This window comes from Phaenicophaeus curvirostris, chromosome 3 (assembly GCF_032191515.1).
Source record: "Phaenicophaeus curvirostris isolate KB17595 chromosome 3, BPBGC_Pcur_1.0, whole genome shotgun sequence".
Taxonomy (NCBI): Eukaryota; Metazoa; Chordata; class Aves; order Cuculiformes; family Cuculidae; genus Phaenicophaeus; species Phaenicophaeus curvirostris.
In genome coordinates this window covers 79,202,962-79,229,601 of record NC_091394.1, presented here as the reverse complement: position 1 = coordinate 79,229,601, position 26,640 = coordinate 79,202,962, and the positions used below count along the sequence as shown (strand labels likewise).

At 37.1% G+C, this 26,640-nt stretch overlaps 1 protein-coding gene across 2 annotated transcripts in view; it reads right to left on the bottom strand.

Annotated features, from left to right (window-relative positions):
- The window catches only part of ZFPM2 (zinc finger protein, FOG family member 2), a 305,780-nt gene that overhangs the window by 98,141 nt on the left and 180,999 nt on the right, over positions 1–26,640 (bottom strand). For both annotated transcript variants that reach the window (XM_069854516.1, XM_069854517.1), the window contains one exon: positions 10,544–10,655. In XM_069854516.1, coding sequence (XP_069710617.1) covers positions 10,544–10,655 — 112 coding nt within the window. The remainder of the gene's footprint in view (positions 1–10,543; positions 10,656–26,640) is intronic.

Below are 26,640 nucleotides of genomic sequence, written 5' to 3'. Positions count from 1 at the left end.
ATGGTTCATTAACAGAAGATGCATAGTGATCACTTGATGCCACCCCTCTCATTTCCTGGTGTAAAACAGTTCCTTTTCATCGCATACTTTAAGTTCAATTGCCCATCTTATAGTATCAGTAAACATTTTGGCTGGCCAAAGACAAAGTTGTCTCCCCTTTGTTTTAGATGCTTCTGTTTGTATGTATCCGAACATTTGTTTCAGGTGACAGACAAGCCACAATACTTTGTCTTAGTTACCAAGTTGAAGGTTAGGGCGTATCAGTCAATTCCTGTTAACCCACTGATCTTCGTTTTTTTCAAAATGTCTTTAATTTGTTCAGTGCATGAATAATTTGTGCACTGTCCTTACTGTTCAATATGCTTCTATTACATTATTTTATATATTCTATTCTAAATTTTCAATTTGTTTGTGTTTCTATATCACCACCGCTACAAAGAAGAATTCTCCATTCTCACATCCACAATAATGTTATGTATTATCTGGCTGTGCACTTCTGTTTTTTAAGTAAGAAGTTACAATGGTTACTAAATTCATCTGATTAAGTCTGAATACACTTTCCTTCTAATACAATCTGTCTTTTCAATATTCATTCGAAATTGTTTTGCACTCCCTAAAATGCATATTTTCCCCTATGCCATCTTCTATTTTCACTACTTTATTGCAAAAGTAGCATTTTTCTGTAATTTATAAAGCTAATACTAGCACTTTTCTTGAGCCTTAAAAATGTTAGCTAGGACTTACTCTTTCTATCTTCTAAACTCTTTTCCAAATAATATGTTGTTGTCTATGCAAAGGTATATGTTGCAGCTATAGGAAGAGATTTCAGAACCTTCTGTGGCTTGAGTTAAACACTAACTGAGGCTTGAGTAATGTATGGATGTGTATATGTATATATATATATTTAAATGTGCATGTATGCATGTATATATGCCTGTATACTAGGTTATTCTCGTAGGGAATTACTGTAGAGGCAGTTTCTTCTTCAGCAAGAAACCTTGGTTCTGCATGCCAATGACCAATTCAGTCATGCGCATCACCATTTACTCACAGAATACTTTTACTAAATCTGCTTCAACACTGCAACTTGCTTCAAATATCATAACTTCAGCACACTCTAGAATGGATTTTGATTTGTCTGCATCACATTGCCCCACATGCCCTGATGGAATGAAACTGAAACAAGGAAGAAAAAAATCAAATCTGAAACAGCTTCCTTTCCCACTCCCCTCTTCTTTTTGTAACACTAATAAAAATTACGTTTTAAGAAATCTACTAAGTTCTCTCCTCGTATGCAGTAGCAGGTGTTTGTTCCTTAAATACTGAACACACATTGAAGCAGATTGTAACTTCTCCATAATATCTTCAGTTATCTTCAAAGAAGATCAGTATGCTGGGAAGGCTGAGTGGTGCCTCAGCACTGATGGAGAGAAGGGCAGCTGCAGGCAATAGGAGCATCCTGCCTTATTGGCAAGGGGAGCTGCAACAAGAGAGTTCCATATTTTGCACAACGCTGGAGTTTCCCCCCTAACTTTCACTCTCCCTTCTTTCCAATTGCTACACAGAGTTCATAACCCGACCCAAATAACAGGGTGAAGCTACCATTACATTATCAAAAGTGGATGCGGTCTGCACTGATGGCCTAAGTGCCGCAGTGTCTGCCGTAAAGTCCTGCTCCTTGTGGCATCACTCTGCAGAAGGGAACAGCGCAGGAATGCTATGGGAGGAGAGAAATGTTGACATTGATCTTTGGATCAGAAAGTACACAGATTGATCCCCAGGATCAATACAGGGATCAGGATTCAGTCACACATGATCTCTGGCAGCAGCTCTTAGGTAAATTCTGGAAAACAATGCAGAGGGATATGTATGGACGGATGTGACTAAGCATTACGTCTTGATCTCAGTTTCTGTTTAAAGAAATCCACACACCAACAGAGCTTTTTCAGTTGCATTCACCTCTGAATCTATTTTTCTGAGCACAAAGCAAAGCTCAGTGTCCTTGGTATTCCAGAAGGAGCTGTCTATTTCTTTTAACATACATGTTGGTTTTATACTTCTCTAACATCTAGAAGGCTCTTTAACCTTCTAAATTAACTATAAGAACAAAAAATGAGCACAGATTGCTCTTATAAGTAACACAGATTCCATGTATCATCAATAAATAAATAAATTAGGTAGGATTCAAAATGTGTCTAGGGAATTTAGAAGTGAGAAGTGCTGGCTGTGCCATTGGCTATGCAAGCACAGCAATCACCTGCTGGAGTCTCCAGAGCAACAAGAATAGGAACTCAGGGCTCTGATAATAAATCACTGGCTTGCAGGTCAATTAAGTGGCCAAGAGTCATTTGAATTGCACCTGTCATGGCATAATAATGGTCTTGCTTGTAAATAGCTAGAGACAAAACACATCCAACAGTTTTAACATTACATTCCAGGCCATCCAGCCCTACATCCCGGCTGCACATCATAGCTGCACATCACAAATAGTTTTTCCTGGGAAATTGGCACCTTGAACATCACGAGAGTCTTCTCTGAATTTTGACTATCAGGCTTACCCCATGTAGAGGTAAGGAACATAGAAATCTCACACCACATTATCCATTAAATATCGAATCACCTTGAATGGGAGAAGAACGTATTTTTTTTTAGCTTTTGCTTTTATATAGCAAACCATTAGTTTGTCTTGTATCACAAATACACAGTAGGAGTATTTGACATGAAGCACTATGAAACAGGTTGCAGATTAATCCAGCTCTCTTTCCTCCCATACAGACATTTTACACTCAGCACAAATGGAGCTGCCTGAAAAGAATGACCAAGGTTCAATTTTAGGCTCCTAGGCTGTGGTTTCACCTTGACAACAGCTCTTTCATTTCAAGCAGTAACATGTGCCAGAATCCCTAAGGTGTTTTCATTTTTGTCAAGAAGTGTAGGAAAAAAAGAAAAAAAAAAAGCCCAGTATGAGAAAATGATAAATCTTAATTCACAAGCTGCAGGACTATCTCTGTGTTTCCAGCACAAAACTTCAAATCCAATCCAGGACCTGGATGTGTATTAGAAGGCTGCAGATTTAAACCTTGTCCACCATGATCAAACTGGATTTATGGAGCATCATAACTCTCCAGACACCATCCAGCAGCTTATTAATTTAATAGACTCCTGTCCATTCCATGATGTTCCTGCCCTGACAGTCTCTCAAGATAAGGCGAAAGCCTTTTGACAGGACAGAGTGCATATATATTTTCTTCTGTTTTCTTGTGGATGGGGTTGTCGACAACTTGAAATGTGTGGCTCAGCAAATTTGGGGGCTTTTTTCTTCCCTCTTGCTTTGCAGGGAAGATTACAGTGGTAACACTACGATGAGCCACAGGGGTCATAAGGTTTACTGTAGCCTTCAATATTTATTTGGCATAACAGATGGAAAAAAATAATTTAATTAAAAAGAAAATAAACCGCATGTAGCATTTATGTCATATCCTGAAAATAATGGCAACAGTTTTCTTAAAATGATTTCTAAATGACTGATTCTACTGCAATTGACTGAGAAAAATGAGGGACAAATATGTATCTTGCAAAAAAAAAATTAAAAATCTCTGCATGATCTTTGCATTCATTTTTTGCCAGCAGTGCGAATGGTTGAAATAATATTTCTTTGGTCCTAGTGTGAAGTACGGACCGGGCTACTCTTCCATCCTGAATATTTTCTCATAGGTGAGGTTAGACTCAGTTTACAGCTTTTATAGCTTCAGTCCAAAATATATAATTCTGTGCAAATCACGTCAGTTTTCTTCCTCTTTCCTTGCCTCCTCAAATGAAAAAGATTTCAATCCATGGAATAAACTACACAATAAGTGACAAGAACATAAGTAAAAAAAGCAAACCAACTTACATACAAGAAAAACCTACAAATATCATTTGGCCGTTATGTAAATGAAATGCCTGAACAAAAGCATTTTCATATTGAAAGTGGAAATACAGGTGTACCCCTGCATTTCTTGTCATCTTCCCTTTATTATCTACAGGCCTGGAATTTAGAGGGCATGTAATAATTCACTGTACGCTATTATATGCATCTTGTACTAATACCATAAAGATGCATAAAAGAACCTTTTCCTTGTAGATAATTAAGACCATACACAAGGCCCTGACCTCTAAACTCCCTAAAGCAGAAAATCTCTCATTGGATCAATATGCCAAAGTAAAAAGTAAAAATTAAGTACAATCTTGCTTTGTGAGTTCTTTGAAGCTGAACAGTGTCTGAGTTAAGCCCACAACACTGTGTCTACCATCAGCAAGCAATAAATATCACTAGCCATGGGACAAATATTTTCTCCTTCTGTGGCCAGCACAGAAAGTAGGACTGATTTGCAATAGTTTTGTTTACAGTAGCATCATTAGGCATCCTTGACTTCTCAACATCCTAGCAAACCCAAATGTGAATCATGCCATTCACTTGCCTACCAATCATGTCTTACGTCTGTATCCCAGATGCTTTCTTTCAGTGACTGGGATGGTCTATTGTCCTTGTAGACATATCATTTTATGCAAGCATTATACATATAATCATACTTCTTTTGAAAAATATTTTGCATTTTTTCAGTGTTGTGGAAAAACAAATGTAAACCAAGCTCTTCAATGGACCTTTGATATTAAGATAAGTGTTGCATGCATTTTGTAAAAAACTCAAGATTTTTTGTCAGTGGATACAAAGAGAGAACAAAAATCTTGTAGTGCCATCAAAGACTTCAGCACGTTGTCTAGCTAATGAAGGCATCCAGTGGGACAGCAGATACTGCAGTTTTCTGACTGTCTACGTAGAACAGACTAAGTAAATTCACTAAATTTACTTTTAATAGTATGTGGAAGGAAGCCCCTTGCAATCTAAAATATATGATCCGGCTTAACCTTTGGCTTATTTAACAACTTGTTCTCTGACCCAAAACAAAATATACTTATGTTCTAATGCAGCAGTGTTTGAACTCCTTAGGGTGTTTGACCTGTGTCTCATCAGGGTCTCTAATGTTACATGTCTGTGGCACAATGTACCATTATGTTCCCTGAAGCTGCAGGGAAAAAAAAAAAAATAGGCAACCGACTTTTCCTATGGGCTAAAAAATAGACTGATTACTTCACATTAGTAAAATTAATTAAAATTGCCTTCAGTTCTTACTAATAGTTTCATGTAACACTTTTGCAGGTTTTTTTTTCATCAATGCATGGCACATACATGAGCTAAATAGCTCATCCCAGTACCAGTGAAATAAGTAAACAATTATGTATTTACTGACTTATTTTAAGTCGACTGCTGGGGAGTGCAGCCAAGGGAAGCACTGGCAGAGCCGAGTGCTGCCCGCTGTTTCCAGCCCAGGCTTCTGCTTTGCCCTCTTCTCTGTGCTGCCTCTCCTCCAGTTTCTATTTATAAATTAGCTACATGACACAGTTTCAATGTGGGCAGCTGTCATTTTAACTAATCTCATCTTGTAAATCCACCCTAGCAGGCTTGTTCTCTATTGTGATTGGAGAACAGACTTTTTTAGGCAGCTTTCAAAAGCAGCATCTGTTTGAGCAAGCACCCATCCCTTAGCTGTGTGGAGTAGCACTCGCTCGAATCCCACCACCTCCCCCAGCCCCCCCGCCCCCAGTTTTGTATTTACCAAAAGAAAATGACAATTCTCGGATCTCACCCGTAGGCAATATCCTCCCTAGCCAGGATTTTGTTATAGTCGCTCAGTGGGCACTGATTGCGATTTCACTTATGGAAGGGATGGAGGCTTTTTATGGCATTCGATATCATGTATCAGCACCGCCGGGACAATTAACAGGACCATCCTGTGGAATTACTTACTAAGATGTCACGCGGTGCCTATGGAACCGTGCTGGGGCGAGGACACTTCTTTCCTCCTTCCACATCCTCTCAGAAATAACAAAGAGCATAAACTACTCAGTGAGGCCAGGCAGCAGAGGAAATAACATCGGTAAATCACTAATGGAAATGCAAAACCAAACACTGCCTCACGCAAAATGAAATGACAGACGGCTCAAGAAGCATGTGAGATGATGCCAGAGGCTGGCTTCTTTTTGGCAGCTGTCTCTGACCCCATTCCACCACCCTATACCCCAGCACATGGCCCTCCTCTCCAAAGGGCAGCTACTTTGTGATTTGGAGTTCACAGCCAAAGATGCACACTGCAGCTGCCACCTGGCTGGGCAGCGTGCTTGGTGGTATACAACGAAACACAACCCAACCGGCCCAGACACACGTTAAACATGTTGGTTTTCCTGCACAGAGTTATCCTGTGGTGCTCTGCAATCAATTACTGTTATACCACCATCATTAATAATTTTCTTAATGAAAATGATTCTGTTGATCTCCGTTGTATTTTAATTATCAGAGTTAAGCATAATTACACTGCAGCTCTGAGCTGGCATGTAGACTCCTTTAGGGCGCAATTTTGTTTTAACACACTGATAATGTAATTTTACATTGTGTCAGTTGTTTAGTTATTATCCAGTCGTACAATTCCGCTGTATTCCTGATAACAGATAATAACCTTAGCACCTCCTATATCCTGAAGTCATTTAAAAAGCAATATTGGAATTTCACAACTAGCTAACTTAATCGCCTTATGATTTTATAATTCCCACAGCTAAATATTTGTACAGACGCCCTGTTTTAACAATGCCACTAAACATACGGCATCCATACATTTCACATAAATGGCTTAAATAATATCTATAAAAATGTCTACTGTATGAACATGGTTTTCAGTCTGTGGAACTGTAATTTTTACACTGTTTCTATTCTATTTAGTCATAATTAATTTCAAAAATCCCTTACAGTCCCAGTGGAAGATGTGTAGCTAATACCCTAGCCCCTTCCCTGGTTGTGGGGGTTCTCCTACTTCTGGTCTTAAAACAGGTCTGGTCCACAAATCTGTGAGGCACCAATACTTTGTGCTGCTGCAATGAATACACAGTTCATGCATTAATACTTCCCACCAATGTACCTTGCTTGAATTACTGAAACTCTGTAGCTGATGGCTAATTTTTGGAAAGAACATATTTATAATTTTAGATAAGGTACAATTCCTAAAATCTGTCTCTAAAATTTCAGGACATCTCTTATATTATTGAATAGACTATTTTTGAAACATGAGAGAAGTTTGACATAAATACTAAAACAAAAAGGGCATGTCTTTTAAATGTAATTACAATTGTAATAGTTTCCTTTCAGAAAAATCGAATGGGATAACGGCATGTGTCACGAGTAGCCAGCTTGTATCAGAGCTTGTATTATAAAAGGGATACTAATGAACAGTTTTTCCTTTTTCTAATTTGTCCTAGTATTGGGGAAATGTAGTTATAGAAACTACAGATAGAAATAAGTGATCCTAGACTAAAGAGAATTAATTTCAAATACTGAATAGTTATTTCATAGCTACTCACTCTGAATGTACTCTGATGTATGATTTTAAATAACTGGCTTCTTAATCTAAAAATTTATACAGAAGATGAATTGTGATTCCACTGTAATAATTTAGCAATATAATCCTATACAAATACATCATATATATATACATGTATATACACACCCACACTTTTCGTGTTTGCTTGCCAAGGAACAAACATTTTATGGAGAGTTTTGACGGCAAATAGGAAGTTAGCTAGCCAGCTCGGATTCACTTTCAATAGGAACTACATGCAATGATTCTCTTCCTGTGATTATTCTGTGGACAATACATATGTGACTATGGTGCCTATAGCTTCTGGTGAACAAGAAGTCAGGCTGACATTCCTATGCTTGCCTGAAATACCTGGGGGAAATTCTGCTCTCAAAGGCATCACTGTAATAAGCTAAAAGGAAATAAAGTATGTGCTTCTGAGTCAGCAACTAATCAACCAGTACCATGTACTGACAGCCAATCCTCAAACTTATTTTCCTCTTTGAAATGTGTCAATTTACTCAACTCATCTCATCTTGGCTATAGTAAGGAAAACAGCTCCTAGGTGACCAAATCTGCTAAATGCACAATTCCAAACATTTGTCCAGCTAATTGCTTTCAGAAATAACAACGTATTGCTAAGCAAACTAACAAAATTATACACACACATCTACAACATAACATTGAATTACAATTGCATGCCAGCTGACATCATTTCATTAGAAATAATGGCACTATAGGAGACAGAAAGCTGACACAAATCAAGGCAATGTAATCTGGAATGATGAGATACAAATTGAAGAAAGAAACATTATTCTATTTATTTATTTTACCATCTTCTATTTGACATTGTTTTGTGATCCAAGCCAATTAATCTTTCTAGTACAAAAATGCCAGCAGAGCTCAGGGCAACTGTAGGTGCTTAATGAACAATAGAGCAGCCAACTCAAGGTGCAGAGAGGAACAGAATACAGCGAAGGAAAACCGTATCTACAACTTATTTCCCATATTAGTTTAGGTTTTTAACATGCATTTATAAATTTAGGCTCAAATGTACCCTTCAGTTATAATACACATCTGCAACAGAGATAATAGAATTCACCTTGAGCACCATTAGGACTGTCTCGCAGTACCTTGTGAGAAAAGTACTAAAATAACCATCATCACTAGTGAAACAAAATCTAGCATGTTTGAATGAAGAGAGTAATGTTTTGGGCTACTCATATTGCACCAAACTGAAGAAGGTTTTTAGCATCAAAAAAAAAAATTATATTTCAATAGATTCAATCACATAGATAGCACTGAAACTGTGTAATGAATTAGTTAGTGTTTGTTAAGTACTCTGAAGATGAAAAGTCTTACTGGTATATATGCGCTAAGTATTATTATAATTACAGATAGAATGTAATACTTGATAAGACATCATCCTATGGGAATTTGCAGAAGCTGTATTTTGTAGTGAAAGTAATTTCCCATTAGATTAAAAAGTTGTTGCAGAAAAGTTTGCCTACGAGTATTCACTACTATGAATAGCAAACTGCCACTCTGGATTCATGAGAAAATCTTCACTATATTACTCAGAGCGCTTTGCTGCTTCTTCTGCTTGGGCAGCAATCAGCAAGCTGTGAAGGAAGGGTGGCTCAACCCTTTTTAGATCTGAGCCCAGTTCTCTAGTACTGCAGGTGTTTCAGGTTGCAGAATGAATATGTTGGCATTCTGTAATTATAATAGAAAGAATTTCTAAGACCCTGGTGTGCAACTCATTTTTAACATGCAAATTCCCTGTTTTCAGCGTTTCAACTTTCAAAGGCTTGTGGCAGTTTAAAAGCAATCCTCTTATAAGTGTATAAATTGCAATGATTATAGGAACAAGTTGTAATTGTTTCTAGTAAGTTTTTAGGAGTCTTTGATGTTATGATTAGTGTTTTGTATGTTAATATTTTTATATGGGTGCTTATTTGCCTGGATGCTTGTATGCTTAAATGGTCACTAGGTTGCCTCAGCAAACAAATCTTTGATCTCAGTATGTCTGTTTGGTTAGAAATAAAACCAAAAAGAAATTAAACAAGAGCAGTTCATGTTCTGAAGCATTCACAAAGTACTGAGATTGGTGATTAAAATGCAAGGAAGAAGCCATAGTTTTGCAATCTGATCTTTGGCAGGAATGCCAAAACCAGCTACACTACAGATGTTATTCTTATTCCATGTATTCAAGTAGTGGGGTTTTGGGTGTTTAGTTTGTTTTTGGTTTTTTTTAAACATACTGCAATGATACCATAACCAAATTCAGAAAGCTTTCACAGTGACTGACCAAGCAGTGTGGTGCACAGTCCATGGCAACTATGGGCTGAACTCAAGGCTCTTTGGGTTGGTTCAAGATGCAAGACAAAAGCTTTTGCATCTTGAAACAAAGTAGATTTTCTATGCAGTGGGCTAGACAAGGCATGTTTGAGAGGTCTCCTAAGAACTCATACTGATTTTAACATACCTGATAATTCACATAGGACAGAAATGATATGCACTGCCACTAGCTAATACATTCCAGGGAAGCATCATCATGTCATGCCACTACACAGAGACGGGAATGTCAGAGGTAAGCACCCTAAAATCCACTTCCAGTTATCTTATGTTACCATGCTGACATGAAGGCTTATCATGGTTCAATCGAGTTTGAATTGTTATAAAACCAAATTTAAGTTAGTAGTCTACAATATATGTAACATGGTGAAACGCTGTCCATCCAGTATGTCCAATAAAATGTCAGAAAGAAGTCACTTTTTTCAAGTGTATAGATTTTACTGATGTTTCCCAAGAGGCACTAACTTTCAGAGAGAAATGGTTGATATATCTTACGTCAGCTGATGTCCTTCTGTATTTAGAAAGCATTTAGTACACTACAGACACCATGTTGGGTTTTTATATCATTAGAAGAAAAAAAAATACAAAAACCAAAAGCAGTGCCAGTTAACAAAACAGTAACGTAAACTGTTCCACTTTAAGGTGAAACAAACTACTTCAATTTCCTATCCTGCAACAGGTATATTTTTATCTCAGTACCTTGCACAAGAAAGTAGAGAAAAAAATCAGCTTCTGTTTACCTTTGCTGTACACAATGCAGTTGTTTTTGTTGTCTTCTACTCCTTGCCAAGTCACATCCAGCAACCACTTGGGGCCAGCAGTCAGTACCATAGGGACTGAAGCCTTTGTCTTCTGTAGGAAGGATGATAACAAACAGATGCCATTTGCTTGCCTTGATTAAGAACTTGAATAATAATAGTAATAATCATTTTATTTGCAAACAACAAAATCTCCAAACCCATAAGCTAAGGTCTTATTCCCTTGCCTCAGGATTTTTTTTTAAGAAGACACAAGCAGTAAGCTTTAGTTCTTTCATTGATTGAATGGTGAAACTGTTATCATGGATTTTTCCGAATGATATTGGATCAGATCTCCAAGATTAAACAGATCTCTGGTGACTGAGAATTATAAAGGGAATGCAGATGACTTTCACAGAACAGAGCCAAGTGTTTAGAAGTGAACTTTAGACACATTGTACTTCATTATCAAGGGGATCTCACTATTTCCTGAAACAGACAGGAAAGAATTTAAAGAATCGGTATCCATTTCAAAGATCTGTCCTGGGTAACATTTGTATTATCATAGGAAATTGTTTTGAATGGATAATGGAATTTTCCCCCTTCTGCTAAGTGTTGATGTGTGATTTTACTGTGTCTGAAATAATAATAGTGCTAATGATTCACTGCATTTTGTCTCAAAAAACACTATAAAAGAAGTTGTATTAATAAATTCAAAGGCACAAAAGTAAAGCATGACTTCCATTGCACCTGAAAGGCATACAGGCAAGGAGATGAACATTTACAAAAGCCATCTCCTGTGTATGTTTCATGCTCTATATTTACAGAATTTGGTATTTGAAGAGATAAAGTAGAGGCTTCAAATTTATTAACACTTAACTCCTTTTACTAATGAAATGGTGAAAATACTGTGGATATTCCTGAGTTTGTCAGTACGTGGCACTGAGATGCCACTTAGACTTCTATCAATCACAGTTCTTTTTCTCTATACAAACCATGAAACCACAACAGAGAGTATGAAGTGCAACAGGCACTACAGTATTTTTTTTCTGAGATATCATTCTGTGCAAGACATAGCAACCTTTTCTAAAATAATTTAATTATTTTTATATCCCAACAATAAGTCCCTAGTTTGCTTCAGCTATGTTTCATCACAATATTCTGCACATATAAATATCTTTTAAAAAGTGTAACATATGGAAAATCATATATTTATATGGACATTCCAGATACATTGGCCACATTAAGTTGGTGTCTATGAATGCTCTACAAGTGTAGCGAAGTATATTAAGAGTTACTATTAAACACATTACATTTTCAAAATACTTATTGAAAATAAAATATTATTTTATATTTTAGTAATATAAGAAAAATCCATAATATTTAATACATTTATATATTAAAATATTTATATTTATTTATATATTTTTATATATTTAATATAATTAATGATACATCATTATATTAATAAACATGATAGAATAAGAGATATTGAATGTTACAGTTCTTTGCATTTTGTTTTCTGATCTGTTTATTCTCTAACACTGTTTTATTAATTGTAGAATTTCTTGCTTAATTTGCTTTTTATATGTCACATTTCTCATACAAATGCTTACGCATAAGTCACACTTCTGTATATACTTCATGACATTATTCATCCTCCAGAAGTGCTGGAGGATATAAATAAAGAATGTAACAGCTAATGAAAACATAGTGTAAAAATACAGCAATCGGAGACATGGAATGTCTCTATTCCTACTGCTGCTTTTGCTGTGGGAAGTTGCAGAAAGTTTTTTTGCTTATATGAAGTATTACAAGAGTCAATCCAACTGCATGCATTTGAAATCTGAACTTAAATTCTGATTTCTAATTGGCCAATAAACCAGATAATTTGTCTTTTTAAAATTTAGTTAAGTTCATATGTAAATTATCAAGAAGCCTGATATTACCGATTATGAAATCAATGCAAAGTATTTACACGTCACGTGCAGAAAATAATGATATAAAAGGAGCATGAACTGAAGATGACCTGCAAGAGAGGAGATGAAAGGTAATCAAAGTATCTTCTCCATCTTCTGTTGTAGAAAAGTCTGTACTTTAGTGTCACGTACACCAAAACAGTGCTAAGGCTACTACAGAAACAAGGAAGAGTGGCTAATCTTCACATAGCTGAGAATCACACCCATATTAAATACAAGCTCTAGCATGAATGTTAGCAACTGTGACTGATAGCAAAACTGAAGAGGAGGACCAGGTCATGCTTCTACCACATGTTGCATTTCTCCAACTGCTGTTTCAGTCAAGCCTTTAACATGGGTTATTTTGTGCTCACATGTGCTCTCCGTTGCTGGTAATCCCAAGTATGATCAAAAGAGAGTGCAGTATTATCCAGTACTGGACTTTTGCAAGTACACCATAAATGGTTCAGACATTCAAATAAGTCTTTTTCTTAAGTTGGAGGCCAAGTTTAAAAAAACAAACCAAACCAAAATTCTATCTTTTAAGTGCAGAAGGGATTGTCTATTTAATTTTCACAAGATTTAATACCTATTTCTGGTTTTCTTCTTCCCAGACATCTGACATTTCATTCTGTCTCTTCCATCTGTAAGGGTATTATTTGCATTAACGTGGTATCAAAAAGCATCAAATAATATCAGGATTTTCTTGTACTGGGCAATAGTTTATTATCTATAGAGACAGGACAAATCACATGTCCCAGGAAAGGATTATACTTAACCACATACTGCTGAGGGAGAAATGAGATGCAGAGATACTGTTTGACTTTCTCATGGAGATTCTTTTCTCCTTAGTAAGTGGTAGGCTTAGTCTCAGACCACCATAAATTTCTTCTAGATAACGAGGGGAGCTCAAGCAGGTGCCTCATCTCTTCTGATGTGAAGCAGCAGAAGCAGAAGATAGACCGAACACCAGTAGAAAGGACATGAGTCCACTTTGCAGTCCCCTGTCTACAGGGCTTCTTTTAACTTATAGAACTACACGGAGATCACTAAATTAGCTTCCAAGTCAGCTTGGCAGTAAAAATTGTAGTCAGCTCAGCAGCTGTGAATGGTCTCTATGCACTAGAGATAGGCTGGAGGAGGAACAGGGTGTTCTGTCTCACAGCTCTGCTAGCCCAGAAGAGCTGGTGGACACCTCAAAAGAATTTCTCCCATAGCTCTGCTCTTAGGCTGCACAGATATGTAAATAAACTTCTTTTAATACGAAAGCAAAACTTCACAAGGCCCTGGCTGCTTGTAAAGCTTGGCAGCTTCCCCAAGGGAGAGAGGCAATGACTTTTCTTTGAAGTACCTCACAGGCATACTTTGTGTGCCATAAGATGAGCCAGGACCACCACAGTGGTTCTTGGGGTCTGTCATCCTGTGAGGTTCACACGTTCATAGGAGATGCTGCCCACTAACAAAGGCTCGCTCTTGTTGTGTCTTATTTCACAGTAAGTATTGAAGCAAGCCTGCTGATTTAAGAAAGGCCATTTCCCTAAAATGGTTAAAATGAAAAGACCCCAGTCCAAGATAACACAAAGCTATGGTTAAATCAGTCATGCCTTTATCACCTCAAGATTAGACTACTGCAATGTGCAATACCTGAGGCTACATTTTAAATCCATTTGAAAGCTGAAGCTGGTGCAGAATGCAGCAACCCACTTGTAAAGCAGGGTATCATGCTTTGAGCACATCACACCAGTGCTTTTTAATCTGTACTAAGTGTCTGTGGGATTTAAGGCACTGGTTACAACCTGTGATGCCTGGGACATGTCTATTTGAAAAACCTAATTGAGATCTGCTAGGTCCTTTGCCTCAACTGTACAAGCACAACAGAGATCCACTGAGGAACGTGAAAAGGGGGTTTTTGGTGTGGTGCAGAAGAAACTCTTGGCAGGGTAACAAGTTCTTCATGAGAGCTCTTTAAACCTGGGACACCAACCTAACTTGAAATAAGGTTTGGTAATGATGTGGGTCTCAGAAGGTATTATGAAAATCATCCAGTAATTCAGAAGATGTATTTGTCACACTGTAACGTTTAGTTGATCGTTACCAAAATATTGGTGGTGGTTAAGTGTTAGCTATTCCATGCTGGCTTTTTTACAGTGCTGTTAGAAATACCTCTAGCTTAGAAAGGTACCTTTCTACAAAAAAAGATTTCTTGGTGTAGTAGCAACAATAATATGACTACTTAAAACTAAGACTTCAAAAACCAACCAACTTTATTTCTCCCTCCAAAGGAACTTCTACAAACTACTTATAAGGTTGCAAAACATTCTGCTTATGGCCTAAGTAAAATCATAGGGATCTGCTGACACGAGTGTCCATAAGATGGGGCCATACAATAGTAACTGCACATTTTGGAAACAAGGGCACATTCTAGAACCACATTACTGTTCACTGCTCTCCACTAGGTAAGTGTGAATTCTATACTTGAGTCATTTTTACCTGAAAATACAATTTCTGTTAATGTCTTCATGTAATAACTAGAGAAATTTGACAAGGACAAGCAGGGTCAAAACTGCAATCTCTAAGGAAACAATTAGAATCAGCTAATGAGGATGAAAGAGGTCAGGCAGGCATCCACTTTTCAATAACCTTTGAAGCAACTGGACAAACAACGGAAGTAACACTCAATAAATGTTTATATTCAGCCAAGAGGTTAATGGAGACAAAAATAGCCATCACAGCAGGCCGAAAATAGTTTTTCAGTCTCGATAAAAGGAATCAATGCTTAGAAGTAACATTACATGAGCTCTTCCCTGCAAAGACTTCTAACATATAACATGTGTGGCCTGGCAGAAACTTGAGGAAACCCCTACACCGAAGAGAAATACAGTATGAGCACGTTGTTTGAAATCTATGAAGTTCTAATGTCAAATGCCTGATTGTTGCTAGCTCTTACTAAGAAGCTGTGCCAGAGCAAGAAACAGGTACTGAGATGATGTTCAGCAAGTCACTGTGACAACCAGGCACGGTGTTCCAAAAAGTGTTCCAAATTATTTAAGGAGATGTACCATGCATTGAAAAATCACTACATTTCTATCCTTACCTTTTTTCTCTTCAGTCACTACAGGGCTCTATAACATCAAAAGTACCTCTTTAAGGTACTCCCACCAAACCAGAGGAAAGTTGCTGGAGGCTTAAGATACTCAAGGGCTTTGCTTCTAATTGTATTTTGGTTCCTGCGAACAGATTTTCTTTCTAAATCTTTCGAATAGCCTGAGTTCCAATAAAAGATACTGAGGATTAACAAAACATCTTTATGTCCTTGGAGAAACTTCTCATGCCCTATTGTACAGTGTCACTTTATATAGCCAATTAAAAACAAGACTGTACTTGGAGGAGAGCTGTAAATACACCTCAGGTGCCTTCAGATAGGAGTTTGTATAATGAAATACCAGTTAATACACCAATGGAGGTGTATTTTGAAATTCAATTTAAATTCGATTGTCACAGGGTTTGACACACCTTCTGACATGATTAAACTGGAGAATGTCCTCTCTCAAGAGGTTAAGTTCGCCTTTGTTGGCTACTATACTCAATATAGCAAAACTTTATAAGCTCATCAAATCAGCTCTGTTGGGAAGTTTTCCTAAGAGGTCATCCTGGGCTAACCAATAGCACAGATTTGCCTAGGTCTCCAGCTATCCCTAATTAATTAATATATGTTCTAAGATGTTTTTGAATAAGAAGAGCGGTAACTCTGGTTTATCATCTCACACTTATATTGACTACCTTAATGTATTTCTGCATCATATAACAAGTTAATTAAAACAAATTCATTAAAACCTAAGACAAGCCCATCCAAACAGCCCAGTGGACAGACAGAAACCCTCATTTTGTTGTCAATTTGTGTGCAGACAACAGGACTGTCTTTCAATTTCTGTAGCTTCCCTGAAACTTCTTTATCTTTTTGTAAGGAGCATTCATTTCTGGAATATTTATCTCAAGGGCTTCTCTGGAAATCCTGCTCATCAAGGCCCACAGCAGTACTTCACAGTGCTATGTTTTTCTTTGCTAGACATGTGGAGACTCACATGAGACTGGAGATGTCAGGTGGGTTTTGGTGCCGTGGTTCCATGCTGACAAACCCCACCAAATAAAGCAAAGTTACAGCAGGCGTCAGCCTGTAAACACCTATTCTGGAATTGTACAATTGCACCAGGATTTCAGTTTTCACAGCCCCCCCATGTCTATCAGTGAGATCTTGAATCTTAAACTAAACGCAAGAGAAATTTCGCAACCTTTAGTCCTTGTGGTTGAAAAAATATGTATTTTGAAAACCTGTACCAATGTAATAGCAGTGAATTTCACCTAACTCCACAGACAGCTTGGGATAACTGTTTTAGTTACGACCTTACAACTTTCTGGGATCTCATGTCTCAGTGAAGTGCTCAAGTATCATCTATCAGATGCCTGTCTTATGGCTAGATGAAGACAGTACACGAACCTGTTTATCAGCACAGATGTAAATGGTGTTCTGGTATGCTAACTGGCAGAAAGAAGACAGACAGATAGATTGTTGTTTGTGATGAATCATGAAACTAGTGAACGAGAAAAGAAGGAGGAGTCACTGTTACTTCCCAAAATCTTGGACAAGGTGTGAGGGAAAATGTCCTCATGTGTCTTCTGCCCAGGGCTTTGGATTCTCATTATGTAGCACCCAAGACCACCATGGCAGTGCTACACCTGTGGACTGGTTAGTTATAAAACAGCTTGCATCATTCCTCGTCTACAATGCATTACATCTGGCTATTTATTTTTTTAGTTTAGATTTCCACTTATCTGAAGAGGGAGTCTCTTCAGTGGTGTGGTTTGGTTTTCGGCTTTGGGGTTTTTTTTGTTTGTAGTAGAAGAATTGGTAATATTTGGCTATGGCCAAACCAAAGCCTTCAAATATTTGAAAGACATAAAAAGGAAAAAATAAGAAGGAAAAAAAAAAAAGGAAAAAACCCACACAGATGGAATCCCAAAAGACAGCTGGGATTCCCTGCAACTGAGAAACCCTGCTGTTTACCCCAAGAAATCATCACTTGTCAAGTGACAAAACTGAACATACATTTCACCATATATCCACAAACCTAAAGCAGACCAAAGAAAATATTCAAACAAAAAAATACATTGTAAGTCTGTTAATATTTTCCAACATTTGTCATGACTTCAATATCATTCCAATTTTTTATTAATAGTAAATATGCCTGCTGATGAATATCCCTAACAAAAATTAAATGTACGCTAAATGTTGAGATCATTTCATGTTACCTAGCTAAAAAGTATTTTTTTCCAAATCTATAACATAAACATAAATCAAATCTCACTGTAACTTAGGTAAAAAAGAAATTTCTATCAATAGCAACTTTAGATTGTTCTATTTAGTCTGGGATACTGGTGGAACCCAAACTCTTCCCCAGAAACAGAAAGGTTTAAAATAATTAATCCAGATTCTGGAGCACCTGGTCCTAGCTGAGAGTCCCACTGATTCCTTCTGGTTGCTTGCCATGTGGTCCTGGAGGAGGTGACAAGCAATTGATAGCAACAAGAATGTGAAAGCTAGAAACCAGAGCGCTGAACAATCTCTGACCTTCCCCTGCCCGCATCACTCCATGTTGATGGGCTTTCTACTCCTGCCCTTCCCTCCTCTAAAGTCTTTTCACTTAGCTTCACTTCATAGCTAACTCCTTCCCTCCCCTATCCTCTACCTTTCTTCCTTTTTGTATATACTGCACAAACTATGCCCAGCTAATTCCTGCCTTTCCCAAAGTGCACGGGATGGACAGCACTGAATTTTACCATTGCTCTCTTGACTCAACTTTCTTATTATACTTCTATTACCCTCCATCCTGTTCATAGCATTCTTTGGGAAAGCAGTTTACATATACATACACAAACATACATACACACACACACATGCATTGTGTGTTTACGCCATGTTCAGCACCAGGAAACCATATTCTCAGTTGGGGCTGTGATTAGCACAAATATAATTAGGGTATTCTGAAACTTGACAATGTGATGTGAATCATCTCTGCCCTGGTGAGCTGATACCTGCAGGTTGCATGCCCACCATCATTGCGTCTTACTGCTCAGGTATCTGTTGTGGGTGTTGAATCTTTCTGCTTTACTGTAAAGTTGAATACTTTGGATAATATTTTTTCAGAGATGACATGCACCTTTACTGATGAAATCACACTACACATAACTTATCTTTAGACAAGATGTAACACAGTGCTGTTCGCACACTTTCACACTGAATTATCTGTGCATTCTTCCTAGTGGACTAACTTCCCTGTTGTAAATTACTGCCTGCCCTAAGAACTGGATCTCTGTTTCTGCTATTGAGACCATATTGATATTTGCCCATAAATATTCTCCGAATTCACTTGCTTGAATTTGATTCCTTTCACTTTTCCTAAACATCTTTAGTGTTAAACAGATGTATACTTCACTCAGTACGGTTCAGCTGCAATTCTGCCAACACTGAGTTTACGCTGGATTTGTCGAGGGACTAAACTCCAGGATATACCATTGATTCCCATTAATCATCTGACATTTGCTTTCTTGCTTTGCACAAAGATCATTTGGGCCTGCGGTAGTAAATGTGACAACAGATATTCCAGATGATCAAGGGGTCAATTACAGTGTTTTTTCTAGAAGACATGAAGGCATTTATATTGCATATGGGTTAATACTGCCTGTTCCCACTGCCCAGCTATTTACACTGTAACTGTCCACGCTGATTGCTGTATCCGGAGCTTAGTTACAGTGTGGTCCTAAATAACTTCTGTTTTGCAGTATTTTTGGATTTTTTTCTCTATAGTACTTTTTATTACTCTGGAATGTATGATTTAAACCATCACTTCCACAAGTCCCGATTTCATATATTATGTATATTTATCTTTGCTTAAGGAATACATTAAAATACAAAAATAAAACCGACATACATAAAGTCTTCCATGAACAGTTCGCTATACAAGACTACAGATTAGTTAGTAGTTACAGCTTCTGCTTGTTGTATATTATTTTTACTTTGTCTTGAACTGTAAACAGAAACTGTGTATTTTACTTCAGAAAAGTGAATGGTTTTGTTATGAAAGATTAATAAGAAAGTCATGCTTTAGCAGCATTAAAAGATTATATTTTTTCATTTCACATTTTTTTTCTCAGAACCAAACAGGTAGAAAAATAAAAGCTCTCTGCTTGCCCAATATTTTTAATAGCTAGTTTAGCCCTATTAGCATTATATTTCCAGTGAATACTGTGAGGCCTTTATGAAATACATATTTAGCACAAAACTATTGTAGCCAGTGGTGCAGGTATTAGAATGTAATTCTCTTGATGATGCATGACACAATACTTGAACTTCAGTGGTACACACACAACGCACACAAAATAATATGTATAAGTTCCTACGTAATTAATCTGAAATAGAATTGGAGCATAGAAAAAATCTTCTGCGTTTTCTTCCTGATTTCTTAGACTTTTCTGCACACTTTTATTAGATATTTTTATATATCTTTACCAACAGGAAATATGGTACTTTAAAGTAACAGTATAAATCCGATATACAATCCTCTGCCCAAGTTTTATATTTGTTAAGACAGCGTAACAATTTAAGGTAGAAGTTAAACATGATTCAACAACCAGAAGTCTGTATGTATGACTTTGATTAATTATTTTTAGTTCAAACATCCCAGTTTATCTCATTTTAAGATTATCCTTGACATAGTTTGAAATCCTAATGCAGATTTTATGGCCCACACCTATCCTTGATGGTTCTAATGGACTAGACGTAATGAATCATTTTAATTTGGATGAAAGGACCACACAACATCGCAGCAGTCCTTTAGAGAATTAAGGCTCAATTCTGATCTTCTAGACTTATGAATGCGTTTTTGGGATTAGGCCGTGTATCTGTACATCTGTTGAGTCTCAAGGGGTGTATGCTCAGCTAAATTTTCTGACCTTCCAACGTACTGTATCAAATGTGTGGCCTTGGGATATGAAAGGATTTGATTACAACTGTATTTTAACGCAGATTTCATATATAACTATGGGGTAAAACCTTATTCCTCCTTACATCTTCATGTAGAAAATTCCATCACTATTAAGCAGACGCTAGGATATTTTTTACCCAGTGAATATGATAGTAAATGGAAGAAACTGAAACATCCACCCAGGATAATGTAAAATCAAGGACAATCTTCTTAGGGATGGCTTTAAAATCAGCTTCTCGTGTCCATAAAAAACAAGTTTAAATTATCTCCTGTGAATGTGTTGCTACTTGGTACACTGTTGCATTATGCATGATTCTTGACTGCTTATGTAAAAATAAACTGGAAAAAGGTTCCATTAGTGATCTTCAGTGTTAGTCTACACTTTCTTGTCTACAAGTAATGAGGGCAGGAATTAACTTTAAATATATGTATAATATTGACGGAAAAGTTTGAAAATAATAGGGACTTTTGGTTATTCTTTATTCTCTTATCAATTTTCTTGTCTATCAAAGATAGAACACTATAAAATTTCCTTTAGCTAACTAAACTTTCCTGAGACACAAACAGTGTTTTATGTAATACATTTAAATTGTTTGATTGTAGTGAAAACCCCTTCCCAAATATTATCAGTGAAACCCCCCACAAAATATTAAAAAAGACTTGAGACAGAAAATGAGTTGAGTAGAAATTAACAGATGAGTATACAGTATTTTAGGGTTTTTAATCTTCCTTCCAGTCCATCAAATGTTGTATAGATTTTTAAATAAATAACAATGATATTGGGTAACTAACTGATTGATATGGATATTTCAGAGAAATTAAATTTCAAAATTCTATGCTTTTTCATCAATATGATCTTTCACAGATCTGAATTATGGATTAATGGTGCTTACATTTTCTTTATCATTTCAGAAGGCTTAGACCAAGAAGATGAACTGAGCAGAGCATCACCTTTTCCTTGCAAGCAGTTACTTTCTTCCAGTTGAAGAATATGTTATACATAATCAGGTCATTTTTTCCCCACTGCCTTAAAAGCATGAGGATTATTTTTGCTGTTCTCACATAAAAACGAAAATGAAGTTCCCTAAAATGCCCAGTGGCAGATTAAAGGATCCTCATTTTTTGTAGCTTGTATGACATAGTTGTGTAATGCTGGTCTCATTTAAATTGCTTCAGTGTACTGATGATATGCAGCATGACGAAAAAACTGCAACTATGTATGTTTCATGAAAAAAAGAAGTTTTCAAAGAATGGGTGAAGGTCCTTCACTGGGACTAGAGATAAAGATGGAGAGTCCAGCAGCGGGACTGGTGAGTAGGAGGTTCTGGTTCCAGTAAGACTCAACAAACAGCTCAGATCAGAATCTGAAGTGCAGAAAAACAGCCTGTAGCTTCGAGATTAGCTTTCTCACACTAGTCCTGAGTTAAGCCAGTACAAACATCATCATGAATGCATAATTATGATTACGCACTACACTATGCATAATAGACCTTAAAATCTGAAAACAAAGAAGTAGTCTAGGAATGCTGTTTTCAAGCTTTTGGTTTTGAACACAATGAAGCTCAGTGTAAGAGTAAAAGACTTTCTGTAAGTAAAAACAGTTCCAAGAAAATACATTTTACTTGGAAAATTCATTCAGTTACATATGAAACATTAACACATAAAAGAAGGGCTAAAAGGGAGATAGGGACCTGGTGTTATGTTTCTAATTTGAAAATAACAATCAATGATGTCTGAACCCCTCTCATCTAACATAGCTTAGGGAACTCAAAAAAACCTACCCGTTGGAATAAGTAGCAATAGACAAAGAAGCTGGCAGCTTGGCAAGTTTTTTTTTCTCAGAAAGAAATATATTTATTTTTTGAAACTCTTTGCAGTTTTGTCTTTGAACCAATGTCCTTTTCTAGGACTGATGGATATACACAGACAGGTATCCTTGGTTTAAATGATGGTATTGACAAAGGGTTGATAATTTGCATAAAATGAGTGGATGGGTTCATTCACTTTCATGTGTAGAAACAAAACAGTATGAAAATGATGAATGGATTAACTGGGTACACTTATGACTGCAAAATTTTGGTGTCAGACTCTTGCTGGTCCCCTATCTCCTGATCAAGCTATTTCAGGACAGCAGTGCTGCAGCTCCCTGGTTTCTAATGGGACCTTGCAGGGGCTACAAGCCTCTCTTTGGGATCACAAGTCCAAGCAGAGGTTCTAAAGTGGAAGACTTTAAAAACTAGGGAGCATGAAAAAGAACAACAAATTTGGACCTAGGTCCTAGAAGTCAGGTTAATTTTTTCATTATTGTTTTTCTTTCTATGAAATGAAAACTCAGAGTGGTAATAACAATCACACTGGGTATCATCACACTACAAACTGAATTACGTGATTAGAAAATGACTCTACTGATGGCTCAGACCAGTTTCACAAATAATGATTTTTTTAATTCCAGAAGGTAATTTTTCCTTGAAGGCCTTTCTTGGTTCAAAGAAAATCAAATGAAATCCCTTCTGTTTCCAATAAAATTTTCAAATCAATTTTCAGCTACCTGAGGAAAAAAAAACAAAAACCAAAAACCAGCTTTCAAGTGTTCCCAGTACTTCAATAGCCCAGGATGTCAATAAAAGGAAAAGAAAGCCCCTCTTTCAGTGCATGTGTATGTCCAAGAAAAGAAACCTAAAACCATGAACAGCATGATGAAAAATAGAGAGCTCTAAAAGAGCTATAGAAACTGGCAGAATCAGAGAAGTCCAGGGTATCAAACTAAAGAAGTTAGTAAAACTTTATACCAGAGTTTCTCTTCTGGTCACAGAAATTGGCATTAAGATGCTATAGTATTTCAGTAACTCTCTGTTTCAAACAACTACCACATATCACTTGGCACTAACTGGCAGCAGCTGTTGAAGGCAGACTTGAAGCTGGCATCCCAACAGAGCAGGTTTTTCTCCCTGCTCCCAGGAGATACGGGCCTCCAGGTGAAGTGGGAGGCCACTGCCTGGGCGGGGCATCCGTCTCCCATGGCAGCTGCCTGGCTTGAAGGTCACTGCAAGCTCAGCCCAGCTAGCACCCCTCTATGGCAGTCACAAGCTTTCTCTGTTTTTAAGAGAAAGAAATGAGTAGTCGCCTGATTTTAACAAGCTCAGATCCCATTTGCACATTGAGGAGATGTGGCCATGCCTGCAGATCTTGACAGCTCCTGCTAATTCCAAGGGGAACAGTTAGGTGGTGGATGCTCGAAAATCTGATATTCTTCACTCCTCTGCCATGGAGGTGACCTTTGATCAAACTTTCTTTTGCTAAGCTGTGGACGGGAAACCAGCGAACGCAAGCTGTGGCATCAAACAAAAGAAGAAGAGCTCAAATCTGGCACTGGCTGTGATATGGCCTTACGGTCCAAATCAGTTGCTAGAAGGAGAAAAGGGATGCTCAGCACCAAGTGCTCCCGCCGCCTGCAGCACAGGCGACATCGGCCTCTGCTCGTTGAAAGTTCAAGTGAAACTTGATTTACAGCCACACCTTGGGCGGACAAGCACTGGAAGAGCAGAGAGAGATCTGGACAAAGAGTGATGGGAGGTGGGGGTGGGGGCCAATGGGTTTCCTTAGTATTATAAAAATGCATCTTATTCTGTTTTTAATCAACGAACCTTATCCAGCAATCAAGGCAGATATATAATAAGCTGAGCTACTCTGTAAATCTAAACATTCCCCACAAATAGAAAAGATACAGCCTGAGCTCTCTGATTGTTACTACGGCAACTATCTAAAATGAAAATCTTGTTAACCCTTTACATGCTGTAGCCACCCATGCATCACTGTTAGCTGACTTCTGCACACTTATCTCTCCTTTTTCCCCCCTCAAGAAATTCATAATTGTACTGCTTCACAGTAGTTATGCTCTGGTTATCCTATTTGGGACTGAAAGGCCTGTAATAGGTGGCAGTTTTGTATGTAGAGCTGAGTTTTGTTACTTGCTCATTGCTGGAATTATAGTTCCAAACCCAACTAATAAAACACAAGAGAAAATACCTAGATTACTCTGCAAGACCTGGGATGTTGATTAAAACCTTGAAAACAGGAACGGGATATTTCTAGTAAACTCCACCACTGCTTTTTTTTTTTCTTTTAGTTAGGAAATGTTTTGACTGTAAATAGGAATTGTTTTTCTATGGCGACTTGTAAGCAGGCTGATTTTAAAATGCTTTTTTTAAAAGCTTCTATTTCTTAAGTACTGCAAAGAAGACTGCCAGCTTTTTAACAAAACAATATATTGACCACAGTGCTTTAAAAATTAATGGGCAGGTATTGGACTTGAAATCTCTCTGAAACGCATGAAAATTCAGACAAATGATAAAACTTACTTCATGCCTTCCATGTAATTAAGAAGGACCCTTCACTACTAGGCAGAATTAGACTCTTTATGGCATTCCCAAGTATATAATTTAAGACAAATACGCACCATATCAATTGATTCCTACTGAATGAGAAATACTCAGCTGATATTTTAAGGCATTCACCTCAGTTAATTCAACATAGATAAAAGGATTTTACTTACACATTTTTTGAAAAAGTGAATAACATACATGTAACTTGAACAAATTAATAAATATCGCACTTTTCTTTATAAAAGCAAAATTTACACGTACTTGAACCCATACAACTTGAAGTGACTGCAATAGTGTGCAAATTATCTGAAGAATTTTTTTTGAACAGTGACCCTGTTAAACCAAAGCTTAACAAACTTCCAGTACATTAAGTTACAGATGCCATTTAGAATTGAAATGGAAGGATAACGAAACTGAGTACTTTAAGATTAGTGAAGTATCAGTATTATAATACTCAATTTTATTAAAAGGAAACAGTGACTAAGATCTTTAAGTTCGCCTAGAATTGTTTCAAACTTTCCGAAATGGAATTGCTTTAAAAACAGAAATTGGATTATTATGAATGTATATGTCAGTGCATGATGTTCAAAGTTCAAAATCTTAATGTGTTATTTTTATTTACAGAAAAATGAACCTATTAAAGTGAATGATCCAGCTTGCTTTTTTTTCCTACTTAATAAAAATCTGTTTTTCAAAAAAGGCTCACAGACCTTGCCTGCAGTGCATACAAACCAAAGGACAGACTACTGGCACTGGGTAAACCATAAATCTCTGGTCTCATCTAATCATTCTTAATGTTCACTAGGAGTATGACGTGGACTAGTTCCTCTGACTAAGGATATGTTCCAACAATATTTTTTCAACTTATGAAATACTTTCCACATTTCTGTAGCTAATTTGATATACATTCAAAGCAACTTACTTTTTAAATCTTTTTTATAAAGTCAAATGGACAACATTTTCTAAAGTTCAGTTTTGTATTTACAATATATGATCACCAGATTCACCCTAGAGGCTTTCCAAACATCACGTCTATTTAGCAGAGTTGGCCAATTTCCCAGGAATATGTCCAAAGTAACCTAGAAATGTACTGGCTAGTCAACATACTACACACATAGGCAGTTCTTCACTAACCCTAGGAACATAAAACAATCCTAGTTTTCCACTATATTATTCCATGTAAAAAAAAAATAAATTAAAAAGCAAGTGTTACCACATTGCCATTTTTTTGTCAGACTTTTTTATCCCCCCACATCCGACCTTCTTTCCATCTTACCTTTAAATTGCTGTGTTTGTCTAACTCATCTATTAACCAACTGACTTGAAGACTCTGTATCATCTATCAGGTAGATATGGATCCCAGCTCCTTTGGCTATGCTATAGTTGTATGTAATTATTTTGAAAGGAAAAAATATTTGCATGTGATTTATTTGCTCAAGTCATTTATAAAGACTTGCCTTCTTGGGAGCAAACCAAGGTCAAATGTTTTCTTACATGAAGAACATTTGAAGACTCAGGATCAGTCTCTAAAGACACCATCATGTATTCACCTTAGAAGCCCAGCTTTCTTGTGGGTATTTGCCCTCCTTGACCAGGCACAAAGAGAATCATGGGGTCTACAGAAGGTCACAGGGTTTCTAAAAAAAATTCAAAAGAAAGGGGGTGTCATAATGCACACAGTAGTGTAATGGTGTGGCCATCCTTTGAGTGAAATTGTGCTC